Source organism: Solanum stenotomum, chromosome 5, assembly GCF_019186545.1.
Source record: "Solanum stenotomum isolate F172 chromosome 5, ASM1918654v1, whole genome shotgun sequence".
Classification (NCBI taxonomy): Eukaryota; Viridiplantae; Streptophyta; class Magnoliopsida; order Solanales; family Solanaceae; genus Solanum; species Solanum stenotomum.
Window position 1 is genome coordinate 61,326,481 of NC_064286.1, and position 15,485 is coordinate 61,341,965.

Consider the following 15,485-nt stretch of genomic DNA (forward strand, 5'->3'; position numbering starts at 1 on the left):
TTGTTTGTTACTCAGAGGCAGAAATAGGACTTTTAGTTTATGGGGTCTGCACTCTGGACCACGAACCTTTTGGTTTGTTGGGTTCTAGACAGATGAATTATACATATTATATGAATTTTGAACACAAATACGAGGTTTGAGCCAAAGTTAATGGGTTTTGCAGAATTTGTAACTATAACATTGGCTCCGCCCCTGTAATCATTCAGCCAAGTATTCAATCTTCAAGTAGGAGCAGTTGACAGCAAACTCAAATGTGAACCATGTTCATTCTCAAACTAACAAAGAAAGTACATGGATATTAATGTGGCCTGTTTCAGGCAAACTATATCCTTGAAAACTCTAAATTGTTTTACATCCATTCAGATATACTACATTCTTCGGTGTTCAACAGAATCAAGAACAAAAAACGGATATCTTTAAAGAAAATTTCACGGTATCTAACTGATAACGTTATTTTTCCGCAACCATACACAAAGCTAACATTGAATCGGCTGTTCTTGAATATGTGTAACAAACTCCGCATTTTTCATGGTACCTGACAAAGCCAAAGCCTACGTCATGATTCATGACAAACAAGCACAATCAAACCGATAGGATCAAGCAAGACCAAGATGACCTCGACCTCCACAATCCAAACACATTATGTTACCAGAACCCCCACAACCTGCAAGGTCAAAGTCGAAGAGTAAAATATCTGGCCGTTTCCAGATCTTTGTCAGCACACATTGACAAAGATCGAGGAAATTTGAAGGTGAAGGGAATGAAGGAAGAAAAGAACTTACCTAAGCATCTAACTTTGACGATTATCCCTTGACTTTCCATTATAGAATCAACATATAGGCCCGAACCGGAGCAGGTGGCACAAAGGACAGCACCTTTAGCTTCACACTCGGGACAATGAGGATTATCTCCAGTATTCTTCTTGGCCAAGGACAATCCAGTTGGCTTCTCAATTCTTTCCTCTGGTACGGATTTATCATAGCAAAACAGAGATTCAAGACTGCTTATATGTTTGTGAGCATCACCAACAGCATTTGGCATTGCCTGCAAAGTTGACACACATGTATAAATCATTTGCAAAATCCAAAGAGATGCAAATCCAAGATTTTTTGTAGATTATTTTCAACCACAGCTTTAGCGATGACGAAAAAACAAATGATGATATATTTAATTTAAGATATTGATGCACGAGGTCTTAAAATAAAAGATTTGAAAGTGGTGGCCTTGCTGAATCCTTCTGTTTAGATTTTGGCTTTAAGCCAATGCGTTCTCAATGTTGTGTATACTGCAATCCCTATGATTTGTTTCTATGTGAGAAATGAAGTTGGGAGCCTACGTGAAGACAAATGTAATACTTTATAGTTGCTTCGTATACATTTACCACACATTCACCCGAGGCAAGGGACGCTAACACATATACTAATATGTTACATCTATAGAAAAGTCTAACTATGCAACACATGTTATGTACTAGACAAAGTTTTCCCTGCATGAGATGAGTACATTACGTAGTGATTCAAAGGGTAGCTCGGGTTTCTCCTAAGTTCCAACACATTGTGGCTTAGTTTTCCTTTGAAACTCTTTACACAATCTGTCCACTGTTTCAAGAAGCTCTTCGCCATTCTAATCTTGAAGCACTTATATACAAGTTATACTCCAATCGAAAAGGACGAGATACATAGAGGCGTATGCAAGCTGATATTGCTCCATACATAGAACTGCTCATTCAATTGGCTCTATCCGTAGAAACAAACAATATAAGTCTGTAACCATAAAATATGTGCCCTTTAGATTAATCTGCCACCTCCCACCAGTACTGGAAAGCTCTATTCACCCAGTCACATAGCTAGTTTAAAGAATTGAATCCCCTTCGTCAAAAAATTATATTGTGCAAATAGCGGCAAAACCAATTCTTCTTAAAATTATAAGTTGTGGAATCCACATAAAGAGAAAAATGTAGTGAAGAGGCTCAAAAAGTTTGCTACTTTTGAATTCCTAGTATAAACTCCTAGCTCCGCCGCTGTGTTCACCATTGTATATTTGTCCTTCATATGCAACACTGAGCACTTACAAAAAAAAAAATGACCACCTCTATTTATCTTTATGTCCTCCTGGTGGCCGTGGCGGAACTACAGTTCTGCTTACGGATTCCACATAACCTAGTAGCTTTGGCGAAGAACTCTATTTATATTAAAAAGTTTACTTAATATGTACAAATAATTCATCCATAACCTAACTAGAACTCAAAACACAAAATACTAGCTCCGCCATTGTGTTCACCGTTGTATATTTGTTCTTTATTCTATGCAACACTAAGCACTTATAATTTATAAATACATGACCACCTCAATTTATCTTTATGTCCTCCCCCGGATGAAGCTATAGAGTTCTGCTTATGGATTCAACAAAACCTAGTAGCTTTTGCCAAGACCTCATATTTATATTAAAATTTTCACTTAATATGTATTCCCAACAAGGTGTCTTTTTTCTAGAACTCTGAACTCAAAATCCTAGCTCCATCTGTAGGGGTGTGCATCGGTCGGTTCGGTTCGATTTTATGAATTATCGGTTTTCGGTTTTTAAATATGCTAAACCAATAATTAACCAATAGATAATTTTTTATCGGTTTTCGATTTATCGATTTTGGTCCTTAACGGTTCGGTTTTCGGTTTAACCAATAAGAACATGCTTATAAAACAAATATATGACTTCTCTAATAAATTTGACACGACAAGACAATAATGTAACTTTACAAAAGCTCATAAAATAGAAATAATAATAACAAACATGAAAAGAACTATACATGTGTAACACAAAGAGAAATAAAAAGGAATATGATTCTTACTATCGGTTTTGACGATTTGTATACTGTAAAGTTGTGAACTCAAAGTCACACCGAAGTATGAATTGATGGCTAAATGACAAAGACATAACTATTATGATATTGAGATTAATATTTATTAATATGTATGTATATGTTAAAGTATTAAATTACTATAGTTTTAACTCTTAATGGGTTATCGGTTAACCCAATAACCCAATATTGAAAACCAATACCGAACCGATAACCCGATAATTTTTTTTTATAAAACCATTAAGGAACCGTTAACCCAATAACCCAATAGCAATAAACCAATAACACTTTTTCGGTTCGATTTATCGGTCGATTCGGTTTTTGCACACCCCTATCCATATGTGTCCTTCCAGGGGGCGGAGCTACATTTCTGATGGATTCTGCAGAACCTAGTAGAGCTTTATCCAAGACCTCATATAATTTATCCAGAACACAGCAAGCTGCCGTTTTCCTACAACTCGGAACTCAAAATCCTATCTCCGCCTCTGCAGTCTACTCCCCAAACCAAATGAAAAACCCAGAAAACACTAACAGCTCATTTATGTATCATTTTCTCCAGTAATTCAACCTTTAAAGCTTAAAATCAAGCACGCTTAACTTCGATTTTTTTTTTCTAAATGGGATCGAGAAAGCATAAAACAACAACAAAATTGAAGAATTAAGAAAGAGTATCATATAGAAAATTGGAAACAATTCAAATAAACAACTTACTCGTCGTGTTAACGGAGATCCCAAAATGACATTGTTAGACAAATTTCTCAAATTGGGTGTTGCAGAAAACGAACCAATTCGAGAAATTTGTGTAAATTTGGGTATACTAATTGACAAACATGATATCTTTAACGTAGCATCCATTTTTCTACCAAGAAATTTGAAACCCAGTTAACAAATTTAAGGTTTTTTCATCATTTTTCGAAGAAATTCATTCTTGTTTTTGTCTCCAATAAATCTTGTAATTAACGACAGATTCAATTTGGCAACTGGACTGATCCAACCCGATTGGCCCATTTGAGAGTTTGGACCAGAAATAGGCCCAAGTTTTAGTAGGCCTTTAGGAAAAATATCTAGAGCAAACAACGTAAATCCCACTAGTTTATACTTTCATTACATTCTTCCACTTTAGTTTTAAAATTACCTTTCGTGCCATATTTACTTCGCTTGATACATGTATTTCGGATACATGTGAGTCAAATTAAGTGTAGTTTGTTCCAGATAGCAAGTGTGATTCACATATACACTAACTCTTTCGTTCGCCTTTCACCCTATGTATTTGTATTTCAGAATGTATCTGGTATTAAAGATACATATATCTAGTATCAACGTGTTCACTCTCTCGCTCGCCTCTCATCCTATGTATTTGCATTTCAAAATGTATCTAATATTAAAAAAAATATACATATATCTAGTATCAAATGATACTATAGCACTTTGCACTTAGTTTTAATTTAATTTATGTTTGTTGATTGGTTATTATTCTATGATGTCTAGATGTACTAACTACTAAGCAATCTTCCTAGAAGGTGGCTAGGACTTTAGATGCTCTTTAATTTGTAAATATTTCATTAAGGAATGGTAATAATTTACAGTTTATTGTCCAAAAAATATATATATTAAAGTTTTGTGAGTAGATATTGTTATTATTTCTCTTGAAATACCTCTCAAAGCTATTTTTTAAATTTTATATTTTGAGTTTGAAGTTTAAAATTATGGATTGAATTGTTTGAACAAAGTATTTTTTTTTTAATTAATAAAGTATTGTTCTTGCATTTGATAGTTCTGATATGTTTAGTTTTGACTTGAATTAGTTATTTAAAAAATACTCATAAAATAACTTTGGTATAGAGTAATTATAATGTCAATTTAATTTATAATTCTCTTGATGACCTACTTGAAAAGGATATTAAAACTTGGAGAATGTACTTGATAAGGATTAAGGAAGGAGCAAACAGACTACAAAAGAGATATTTTAGTTTATTTCAACTCAAATTCTGGGAAAGGATAATCGAGTTTAATACAAAAAATAAAGTTGCTTTCATGTAACTTATAAATTACGTGTTCAAATTATGAAAACAATCATTAATATTTGTCTCAAGATATACAGTTTACCAGATTGATTACACTTTTTGAGATACAATCCTTCTTTGAATTCTGCTAATACGGATGTTTTATACACTAGGTTGCTAAAATTGGCCTTTTGTTCTTCCCACCAACAATATTGTCAGATGAATCAAAATCAAATGTGGATCGAGAATTTAAAATTTATAAATTAATAACATAATTCTTAAAATTTATAACATTACATTTCAACAACATAATTTTTTCTTCATTGCCACCATTATGAATAATTAACAACATGTAATTAATTAGTGGTGCCAGTTTGCTGAAGAAGCTGTCTAAGTATTAGAAAAATGTCATACTAACTATGTGATAAAAATAAATAAATTTAGGGAAGTGGGGAAAAAAGTCTACCAAAATTTTAAATATATTTTTGCAATATATTGTGGTTGTTGGGAGGTGATTTCTTATCTAATGAAAGGAACTAGAAGTTGACTTTTTGTTATTAAATTATATTTATGAGTTATGACTTCTATATAATTAAATCACACAATTTAAAACTTCTGAAAACTTGTCTTGTTATGCTAAAATTAATTGATCATTAAAAACAAAAATGGTGCAAAAAATTGGTTTCCATCTTCTTCTATTGTTCATCTTTGCTACTATCATTTCAACTGCCTCATCATCAAGTAAGTTTTCTATATAGTGTTCGAATTAATTCTACGAAGTATCTGTTATTTTTCATTGTTATATATTTTGAATAGTGCTATCCATCATAACTCAAACAAATAGGAAGAATCATTTAACATATTTGTCTTTGTATGTATTTGAACTGAGATTTCATAATTCGTACTTGTCAAAAAATATATATTTTTGCATATATGGATTTAAAATTTAGAGTCGATAAATTTTATAATGATTATTGTTTTATTATATGTGTAGTTTCTTTTAATTATATGTGTACTTTCTTTTAATTATATGTGTGTATGCATATGTAATTTGAATCGAAAATTTAATGAATTCAGTTAAACTCAGAGAACTCATCGTCTAGATCAGATGAGTTAAGATGGGTTGATGAGTAATTTTTGTGTTGACTTCTCAAAAAAATGTAATTCACCTATTTTTCCAATCAGGAATTTGCACATGGATGTTTTTATGCATTTTACACCTAATTAATAATTTAATCTAATAATTATTTATCTAATTACAGGAATTCTCAAGGAATCCATTGATGAAACCTCTGACTTTGATTTACCAGCCCAGGTTCCCTCCCTCTCCATCTTGCAAAACAAATTATTTAAATTTTAGCGAGCGTTTAAACATAAAAATTGTGAAATTAAAAAAAATGTATATATATTTGTTTTCAAGTTAAAAATGATATCTGAAAATTGCAAGTTGTGTTTGAATGTGAATACAAATTAGAGTTGTTTTGAAATTTTGCAAGTGTTCTGGAGTGAAAAATTGTGAAAATGGCCTTTTTTGGAGTTTTTTTTAATTTTAAAATTCAAATTCAAGTTGAATTTCAAAAAATTATACTCATTTCCGATGAATAAATTTTCGACGAAATTTCCATTTTTGTAGTAGTCTAGTGGGATATATGTTTTCTTGTTGGGTGAAAGTGAAATTTCAACCCCACTACTTCTTGGCGATTATGATATTATATTGAAGTAGGCGATCATTATACTTTTACCTAAAAATAGTTATAGAAAACATAATTTTTAATTACTTAATTATACTATATCTCGACAAAATTTATTTATAATTTTCAATTTTCTTCCTTCTTGTATATAACATAGGATGCATCAGACATAACAGATGAAGAGTTATCTATAGCAAGGAGAATAGATTTGGTGTTAGACTATGCTAATGCTGGAGCAAATGATCAACATAAACCAAAGCCTTGAATAACATTTATGGGTCGTTTGGTATGCGGGATAAGATGAAATATCTTGAGATAAATTTATATTGTTAAGTAATTGAATATATTATAATATAATCTTAAATTTATTTTCGGATATTTCATCTTATCCCATCAAATCTGTGATTATTTCATCCCAACTCCTAAAATAATTTAGTTTGCATATCAGACGATTCAAGTAATTACTTGTTGTCTCTTGTTTTCTCATTGTTTATCTCTTTTTCATGCATGTAATAAAAATTCGATTATGGAGGTTTTTTTTGTTGGTTCAATTCCCTTTGATTTGTAAATTTTGTACCATATTTTATGAATGTAATTTTGTAAGGGTGAAAAATTAAAGATTTATAATGACAAATTGTGTAATTAAATGTGAGATTTTACCTTGCAATTTTGAATTATACTATAGTATTTCCAAATAATTTAATGATGGTTAGTATTGACAAACGACAGGTGAAAATTATAACTATATACTTATCAAGCTGAAAATAAAAAAAATGTATTATATACATAATATATAACGTATTACAAAAATGTCTAAAATTTACTTACACAAGCAAATACTAAACTTACACATGATAAAGTTGGTTCGAAATGACTAAATTTATAATTTTTTATACACATGGAAGGTGTGCAAGGGTAAAATTAGAAGTTTGACGAATGAATTTGATCAAATTCAGTATATATAATTTAAAATTTGTATTGATATTTAAAAAAAATTACTACATGTCTTTTTTTCTTCTTTTTCAGTTTTACAATATTAAAAATATTAAATATATACTTATACTATCGAAAATCATTTGATTATACTTTTATTTTGATTTTGATTCAATTATATCTCTTGTGTTATACTTTCAGTCCATATATACCTTTCTCATTATCCTTTTGATATAAATTAATTATTCTTAATTTTGAAGATGAAATACGTATCAAACTCATAATTAAATTATTTACATTTATAAACACATTATTATATATTATAAATTATTAAACGAATATGCATCTGAACTTGGAAGTTTCAGAGAAAGGAGCACTGATTTAGTGGGTCAGGTTTTAGTGATGTTAATAGGTGAGTCAGAAAATTGGATATTTGAAATTAGGGATGGCAATGGAGTGGGGTGGATGCGAGGCGGGGTGGGTTTAAGGCTATGTGGCGCGGGGCGGATTTAAGGTTGTATGGTGCGGGTCGGATCGGTTGCGGGCATATGTGATTTTATGTAGATTCAAACTAATTTTAACTTTTTACATGTTATAAGAGTGATAAAACATTATTTATTAAGATAATTTCATTAAAGCTACTAAAATATTCAAGATAATAAATGAAAATGGTTCAATAAAAAATAATACAATTTCTTACATATTTCCCAATTGACCTCTAAAAAATAAAATTTTAAGTCACTATCCTATTAAATTAATACAACTTAATGCAAAAATAAATTTATTTTTATGAATTTTATTTTTAGTATCAAACATAACTAGAAAAAGAAAATATTAAAAAAATTATGCGGGGCGGGTTAAAAATGAAAAGAGTTGTTATGTGGGGTGGGGCGGATTAAAAATTTTGCGGGTTAAGCTCAACCCGCACCGCCCCTTCCCTACACCGCTACATTGCCATCCCTATTTGAAATTGATAGTGAATTGAGAGAAGGCCCAAAATAGTCTCTCATCTTTGGGTTAAGACTTAAAGTCATCCTTGAGTTTCACATGGAACACTAATAGTCCATCATGTTTGCAATATTGGTGCACTTTTGGTCCTCCTCTAAACTTTTGACTATTTTTTAATATTAATTTTGTTCATAATTTTATGTAAGGAATGTCCCATCGTCTTTTTATATATTTAGTAGAAATTATAACTCTATGTGAGAGAAGGTGAAAAGAAGAACACCTTGTTCTGTTCAATATAAATATTACTGCAGCTAAACTAAGAACATTTTAACTTATGACATTGCAAGAAAAAAAAAATTGTACTATTGTACGTGAAATTGTCGTGATGAATCTCTCAACTTTACCTACAATACGATTTCTACTAAACAAAATAAGGTGTTTTTCTTCTCACAATCTCTTACATGGAGTTATTATTTCTACCAAATATATAAAATGACGATTAAATATTCCATACATAAATTAAGAATAAAATCAATGTTAAAAAATAGGCAAAATTTTGAAGGAGGATCAAAAGTGCACCAATATTGCAAGCATGATGGACTATTAATACTCCATGTGAAAACTCAAGGATGACTTTAAGTCTTAACCCAAAGATGAGGGACTATTTTGGGCTAAGACTCTAGTGAATCATTTGGTTTCAAGATTGAAATGCGTTCCTTCATAAAAATAAGCGTAAATTTGTATTAAAATATAATATGAGGAGTATATTTGAATCGGAAATATAATAGGTGAAATATATTTGGACTGTAACTCAAACGACGGGTATATTTAAAGTTCTAAACTATTTTTGTTAGCACAAGGGAATACTTGACCTTTTTCCATTTTTCATATGTAGAATTTAAAATAAATATAATCAAAATATTGCATTTCAACAACTTAATTCCTTCTTTGTTTTTTTTCCACCACTCTTCTACTTCATTTTTATTATATGATATTTGGTATTGTATTAATTTTTTTTCAATAGTTGATGGTGATACATTTTGGTTGAGCGAGAATCTATCATAAATAAACTATCTCTAGCTTCACAAAATAGGAGTTAGACGGTATATATCTATTCTTTTTTCAAATATCACTTATGAAATTATACTGAATATGTTATCGTTTTTTCAAAAAAAAAAAAAAAAGAATAAATTAAGAAACATGTTAATTAGTGGTGGCAGTTTGATAAAGTAGCTGTCTAAATATTCGAAAATGTCATGAGACAAAATTAATTTAGGCAAGTGGGATAAAAAGTCTACTCAAATTCTATTTTTTTTTTTTTTTGTATTAAATTATTTTTATAACTTTTATATATTTAAATCCCCCCAACTCAAGTCTTCTAAAAACTTTTGTTTTGCTAAAATTAATTGATCATTGGAAAAAAATGGTACAAAAAGTTGGTTTGTACCTTCTTCTATTGTTCACCTTTGCTACTATCATTTCAACTGCCTCATCATCAAGTAAGTTTTCACTAAGTTAATTCATATATATAGCAACTATACAAATATTTGTCAAAAACATTTTTAAAATTTTTATAATTGTAGTATATATGTGACTCAGTTTGCATATATTTGATTAATTTTACGAGGTATCATCGACATAAATATTGAATAACTCTATCACAAATCAAAGCTTGAACAACATTTTCAATCATGACACATTTCGAATGCTTGAAGGCTTCGTTGACACGATGTGATGATTTAGAAAGATTCTTTTTTATTAATCATGATCGATATGATATTCATAGCCTTGTTTCTTTTTTTGTCAAATTTGATTTTGTTTGCTTCTCCCTATCGTCGAGCCTGATCAACTCGACTTTTTTCCCTGTCCTCTGACCTCTTGCTTTATTTCGTTCTTTCTTTGTACCGTTGCTTGAATGAAGATCATGAATCATCTAGATTCATGAGTTTCAAAGAAAGAAAAAACATCAAGTAGTTAGGCTAATATATATATATATATATATATATATATATATAGTCCAACTTAAGAAAGCGATGACATGATGTAATTATGACAAGTCACATAAATAGATTTTGGGATAATTTACTTTTACCAATAAGACTATAGGCTAAAGTGAATAGGTTGAATTTGATATTTTTGGCCTTCGTTGAAATTTAAATCTGAAATGTCATGATTTCAAATTGACGAAAACATATTAATTCTTGCATAAAGAATATATATTGTCATATAAGTATATGTATATGTATGTGTCTTGATTTGTTTTTTTTTTTTTTATATCTATATGTAATATTGAGCCGAAAAATTAATAAATTCACATAACTCGTTTAGATGAGTGATTTCTATTTTGATTTTATATATACACTTACAGGAATTCTCAAGGAATCCATTGATGAAACTACCTATGCTTTACCGGCCCAACAGGTTTCCAATCCATACCATGTCTTTATCTATATTATATCAAAATAAATTTAAATAATATTTTTAACTTACGTACTGAACACGCTAATATTTTTTTATTTTTTTATGTATAAATAGGATGGGAGTGGCATGGAAGTGGATGATGAGTTCTCTATAGCAAGGAGAATGGATTTGGCGTTAGACGACTATCAACCTCCAAGAATAAAGCATTGAATAATACTATTAATTATAGTATTATTTGTTTTCTCTTGTTTTTTTTTTTTCATTGTTTAATTAGCTCTTTTTTTATATATGTAATCAAAAAAATTCAATCATGAATTTTATTTTATTTTTCAATTTCCTTTAATTTGTATCATGTCATAATTCAATTATATTTTCGGATTAAATATATCCTTTCTATTATATTTTAAGCTTAAGTTGTTCTTAATTTTGACGGAGACGCACGTGAGAAATGATCTACTCTCAATTATAAATACAAAAATGACACGTTTTAGAGTGTTTGATTTATGGTTAAAACTCAAAGATCTAATATAAATTGCTGTAATTTGTAGTTTTATTATTGTCCTAAAACCTGAATATATAGTAAAATTATATTTTGAGCAGCAATCACCAAAATAAATATAAACAAAATATATATTACTTTTAACAACTTAATTCTTTCTTTGTTCTTCTTGGCCACATTTTCCTATTTTATTTTTAATATAACTTTTTGATATAAATTAATTACTCTTAATTTTGAAGATGAAATACGTATCAAACTCATAATTAAATTATTTACATTTACAAACACATTATTATATATTATAAAACGATATGCAGCTGAACTTGGAAGTTTCAAAGAAAGGAGTACTAATTTAGTGGGTCGGGTTCGAGGACTCGTTTGATTTCAAGATTGTTAAACGTTCCTTTGTAAAAATAAAAGTAAACTTGTATTAAAATATAATATGAGGAGTAATTTGAATCGAAAATATAACAGGTGAAATATATTTCGACCGTAACTCAAACGAGGGTTATATTTGAAGTTCTAAACTATTTTGTTAGTGCAAGGAAATACCTAACCTTATTCCATTTTTTCATATGTAGAATTTAAAATAAATATAATCAAAATATTGCATTTCAACAACTTAATTCCTTCTTTGTTTTTCTTTTGCCACCACTCTTCTACTTCATTTTTATTATATGATATATTTGGTATTGTATTAATTTTTTTCAATATTTGATGGTGATACGTTTTAGTTGAGAGAAAATTTATCATAAATAAACTATCTCTAGCTTCACAAAATAGGATTAGACTATATATATATACTATTCATTTTAAATATCACTTATGAAATTATACTGAATATGTTATTGTTTTTTTTAAATAAAAAATAAAAAATATATGAATAAGTTAAGAAACGTGTTAATTAGTGGTGCCAGACTGCCAGTTTGATAAAATAGCTGTCTAAATATTCGAAAATGTCATAACTATGAGACAAAATTAATTTAGGCAAGTGGGTAAAAAAGTCTACTCAAATTTTAACTATTTTTTTTGTATTAAATTATTTTTATAACTTCTATATAATTAAATCACCCCAACTCAAGTCTTCTAAAAACTTATTTTGTTTTGCTAAAATTAATTGATCATTGAAAAAAAATGGTGCAAAAAGTTGGTTTGTACCTTGTTCTATTGTTCATCTTTGCTACTATCATTTCAACTGCCTCATCATCAAGTAAGTTTTCACTAAGTTAATTCATATATATAGCAACTATACAAATATTTGTCAAAAGCATTTTAAAAAAAATTATAATTGTAGTATATATGTATGTGACTCAGTTTGCATGTATTTGGCTAATTTTACGAGATACTTATTTATTAATTACCTTTTATCAACATAAATATTGAATAGCTCTATCACAAATCAAAGCTCGAACAACATTTTCAATTACGATATATTTCGGATGCTTGAAGGCTCCGTTAACACGGAGTGATGATTTAGAAAGATTTTTTTTATTAATCGTGATTGATCATGATATTTATAGCTTTGTTTCTTTTTAATCAAATCTTGATTTCGTTTTGCTTCTTCCGATCGTCGAGCCTGATCAACTAGACTCTTTTCCCTGTCCTCCAACCTCTTGCTTTATTTTATTCTTTTTTTTTTTTACTGTTGCTTGAATGAAGATCATGAATCATCTAGAATCATGAGTGTCAAAGAAAGAAAAAGCGTCAAATATTAGTTTAATATATATAATTACTCCAACTTATGAAAAGCGGTGGCATGATGTCATAAGTCATATAAAAAGATTTTTGGGATAATTTATGTTTACCAATAGACCATTGGCTAAAGAGAATAGGTTGAGATTAATGTGTTGGCCTTCGTTCAAATTTAAATTTGAAACATCATGATTTTAGATTAACGAAACCTTAAAGAATAGATATTGACATATTAGTATATGCATTAGTATGTGTCTTGGTTTTTTTTATATCTACATGTAATTTTTAGTCAAAATTTTAATGAATTAGGTTAAATTCAGAGAACTTGTTCAAGATTAATGATTTTTATTTTTATTTTATATATGTATTGACAGGAATTCTCAAGGAATCCATTGATGAAACTTTTATCTATGATTTACCGGCCCAGCAGGTGGGAGCTAGTTGTATTATTAAAAAAGTGTGATTAATTAATAATATTACGTCTTAATATGCGTATTTGTCAAAATACACATAACACATGTATTTTTTATGTTCAATTAGTCAAAAACATCAAAAATATATTTTTTTAAATAATTATTAAACGAATTAGAAAAATGACTTTTCTAGCGAAAGTAGAAAAAACAAGTTTCAAAAACAATATTTCATATTGTTATTAATTGTGTCTTCCTCATGCACCCTCCAACACATTCATCTTCAATCTAATCCCCGTAGTGCTCACAACCATATTTCTACCTCTACATCTCACGGTATTTATTTAAATTATATAAAAATATATTTAAAATAATATTTTTTATTTACGTATCAAACAATTTCTTAATTTTACTTTTTTTTTTTCATATATAGGATGAGAGCTATATAGAAGTGGATGATGCAGAATTCTCTATAGCAAGGAGAATGGATTTGGTCATGTTATCAGACTATCATTGGGTGCGGAGAAGAGTACCATCAACCCCACAACCTTGAATAATATTATTTTCTCTATTTTCCGCTATATTATTCTGGAATATCGAATAATACTTGTCTAGTTTATAAAATCAATGAATAGTTATCATTTTATGTCTATTTTATTCATGTTGTTATATACTATTCATTTTTCAATGTTTAAATGACTTATATTTAATTAATGAGAGTGATTTGGTAAAATTACTCCTATCATTTACTATTTCTTAATTTATGTGTCAAGTCAATAATGAACAATTATTATTAGATAGGGGAGTACTAATAATATTACTTTTATGTTTTTTTCATTGTTTAGTTAGCTCTTTTTTATGCATGTAATTAAAAAAAAATCAATTATGGAGTTACAATTCTCTTATTGTGGTTATTTAAGGGAAAATTGTATAAAATAACAAACTATTAATTCAAAATAAATGCTATAACCACAATTTCATTTAATTCTAATATGTAGCAAACACTTTGTCATTTGTCTCTCTCCCCAGAAATCTCGCTCGGCACTCTCCCTGATCTCTCTCAGTTCATACAAACACAAATGTATAAATTGTGTTTGTATAAGCGAGAGAAAACTATATATACAAATACATATCTCTTTGTCCTATACACTTATAATTATACAATACAAGTCTTCCCCTACCCAATTCTCTTTTGCCTTTCTCTCTTTCTCGCTTTATACAAACATAAAATTATACAAAATACAATGCATAATTTGTGTTGTATAAAGCGAGAGAGAGAGACATTTGATATACAAATGTTTTAATTCGATTCAATTGTATATAAATTCAAATTTTATATAGATATACAAACACAATCATTGATACATATACATAGTAGTTACATATATACAATTATCTAACCGATATACATATACAAGCGCTGCACTTTTTATACAAACGATATGCATGTCTGCGATTTATACAAATGAGATGTTTCACAACAAACTATGTTTGCTATAGAGCGCAAATAACAAAACTGTAGCTATAGAGCGCTAATATGAATTTTATATTTGCCAAACCTGAAATTGATATATATATATATATATATATATATATATATATATATAATAACAAGTGACATATTATAAGAATTAACAAGTGTACGGTATTTGTAGATGGTAATCGTTTCTCATGATTATTACAACAAAACAAGGAATTAGTGAAACAAATGTTTGATGGTGATTGTTGATGATGAATTTGACAATAATGTAAACTAAAAGGTCACATTCAATCACAAAAATCTTAAGTATATTATTTTAAGGCTCTTTACAAAATAAAAAATAATCAATTTTAATTCGAGCAAATAAGTGACTGCGAACAAAAAAAATAAATTATATACACATTGTTCTTTTTTAAATATTACTTATAAAACTATATTAAGTATATTATTATTATTATTCTAGCCGATTGCCACTATGAATAATTAATTAACATGTTAGTGGTGCCAATTTGTTAGCTGTCTAGATATTCGAAAAAATGTCATACCTATATGAG

The 15,485-nt window shown here is 28.8% G+C and overlaps 1 protein-coding gene and 1 long non-coding RNA gene across 2 annotated transcripts; one reads left to right on the forward strand and one right to left on the reverse strand.

The window, feature by feature from the left end:
- Window positions 1–294: 294 nt before the first annotated feature.
- Window positions 295–3,788, reverse strand: LOC125865129 (uncharacterized). Its single transcript, XM_049545307.1, has 3 exons — window positions 3,566–3,788; window positions 783–1,044; window positions 295–664 (listed from the first exon to the last, which is right to left on the reverse strand). Exons 1-3 carry the CDS (start codon window positions 3,707–3,709, stop codon window positions 597–599), a joined length of 474 nt encoding a protein of 157 aa, XP_049401264.1. The 5' UTR covers window positions 3,710–3,788; the 3' UTR covers window positions 295–596.
- A 1,710-nt stretch (window positions 3,789–5,498) lies between these two features.
- On the forward strand, window positions 5,499–7,077 carry LOC125865713 (uncharacterized). The gene is made up of 3 exons (XR_007446383.1): window positions 5,499–5,598; window positions 6,120–6,172; window positions 6,706–7,077. It is a non-coding gene; the product is annotated as an uncharacterized LOC125865713 (long non-coding RNA).
- The last annotated feature ends 8,408 nt before the right edge of the window (window positions 7,078–15,485 follow it).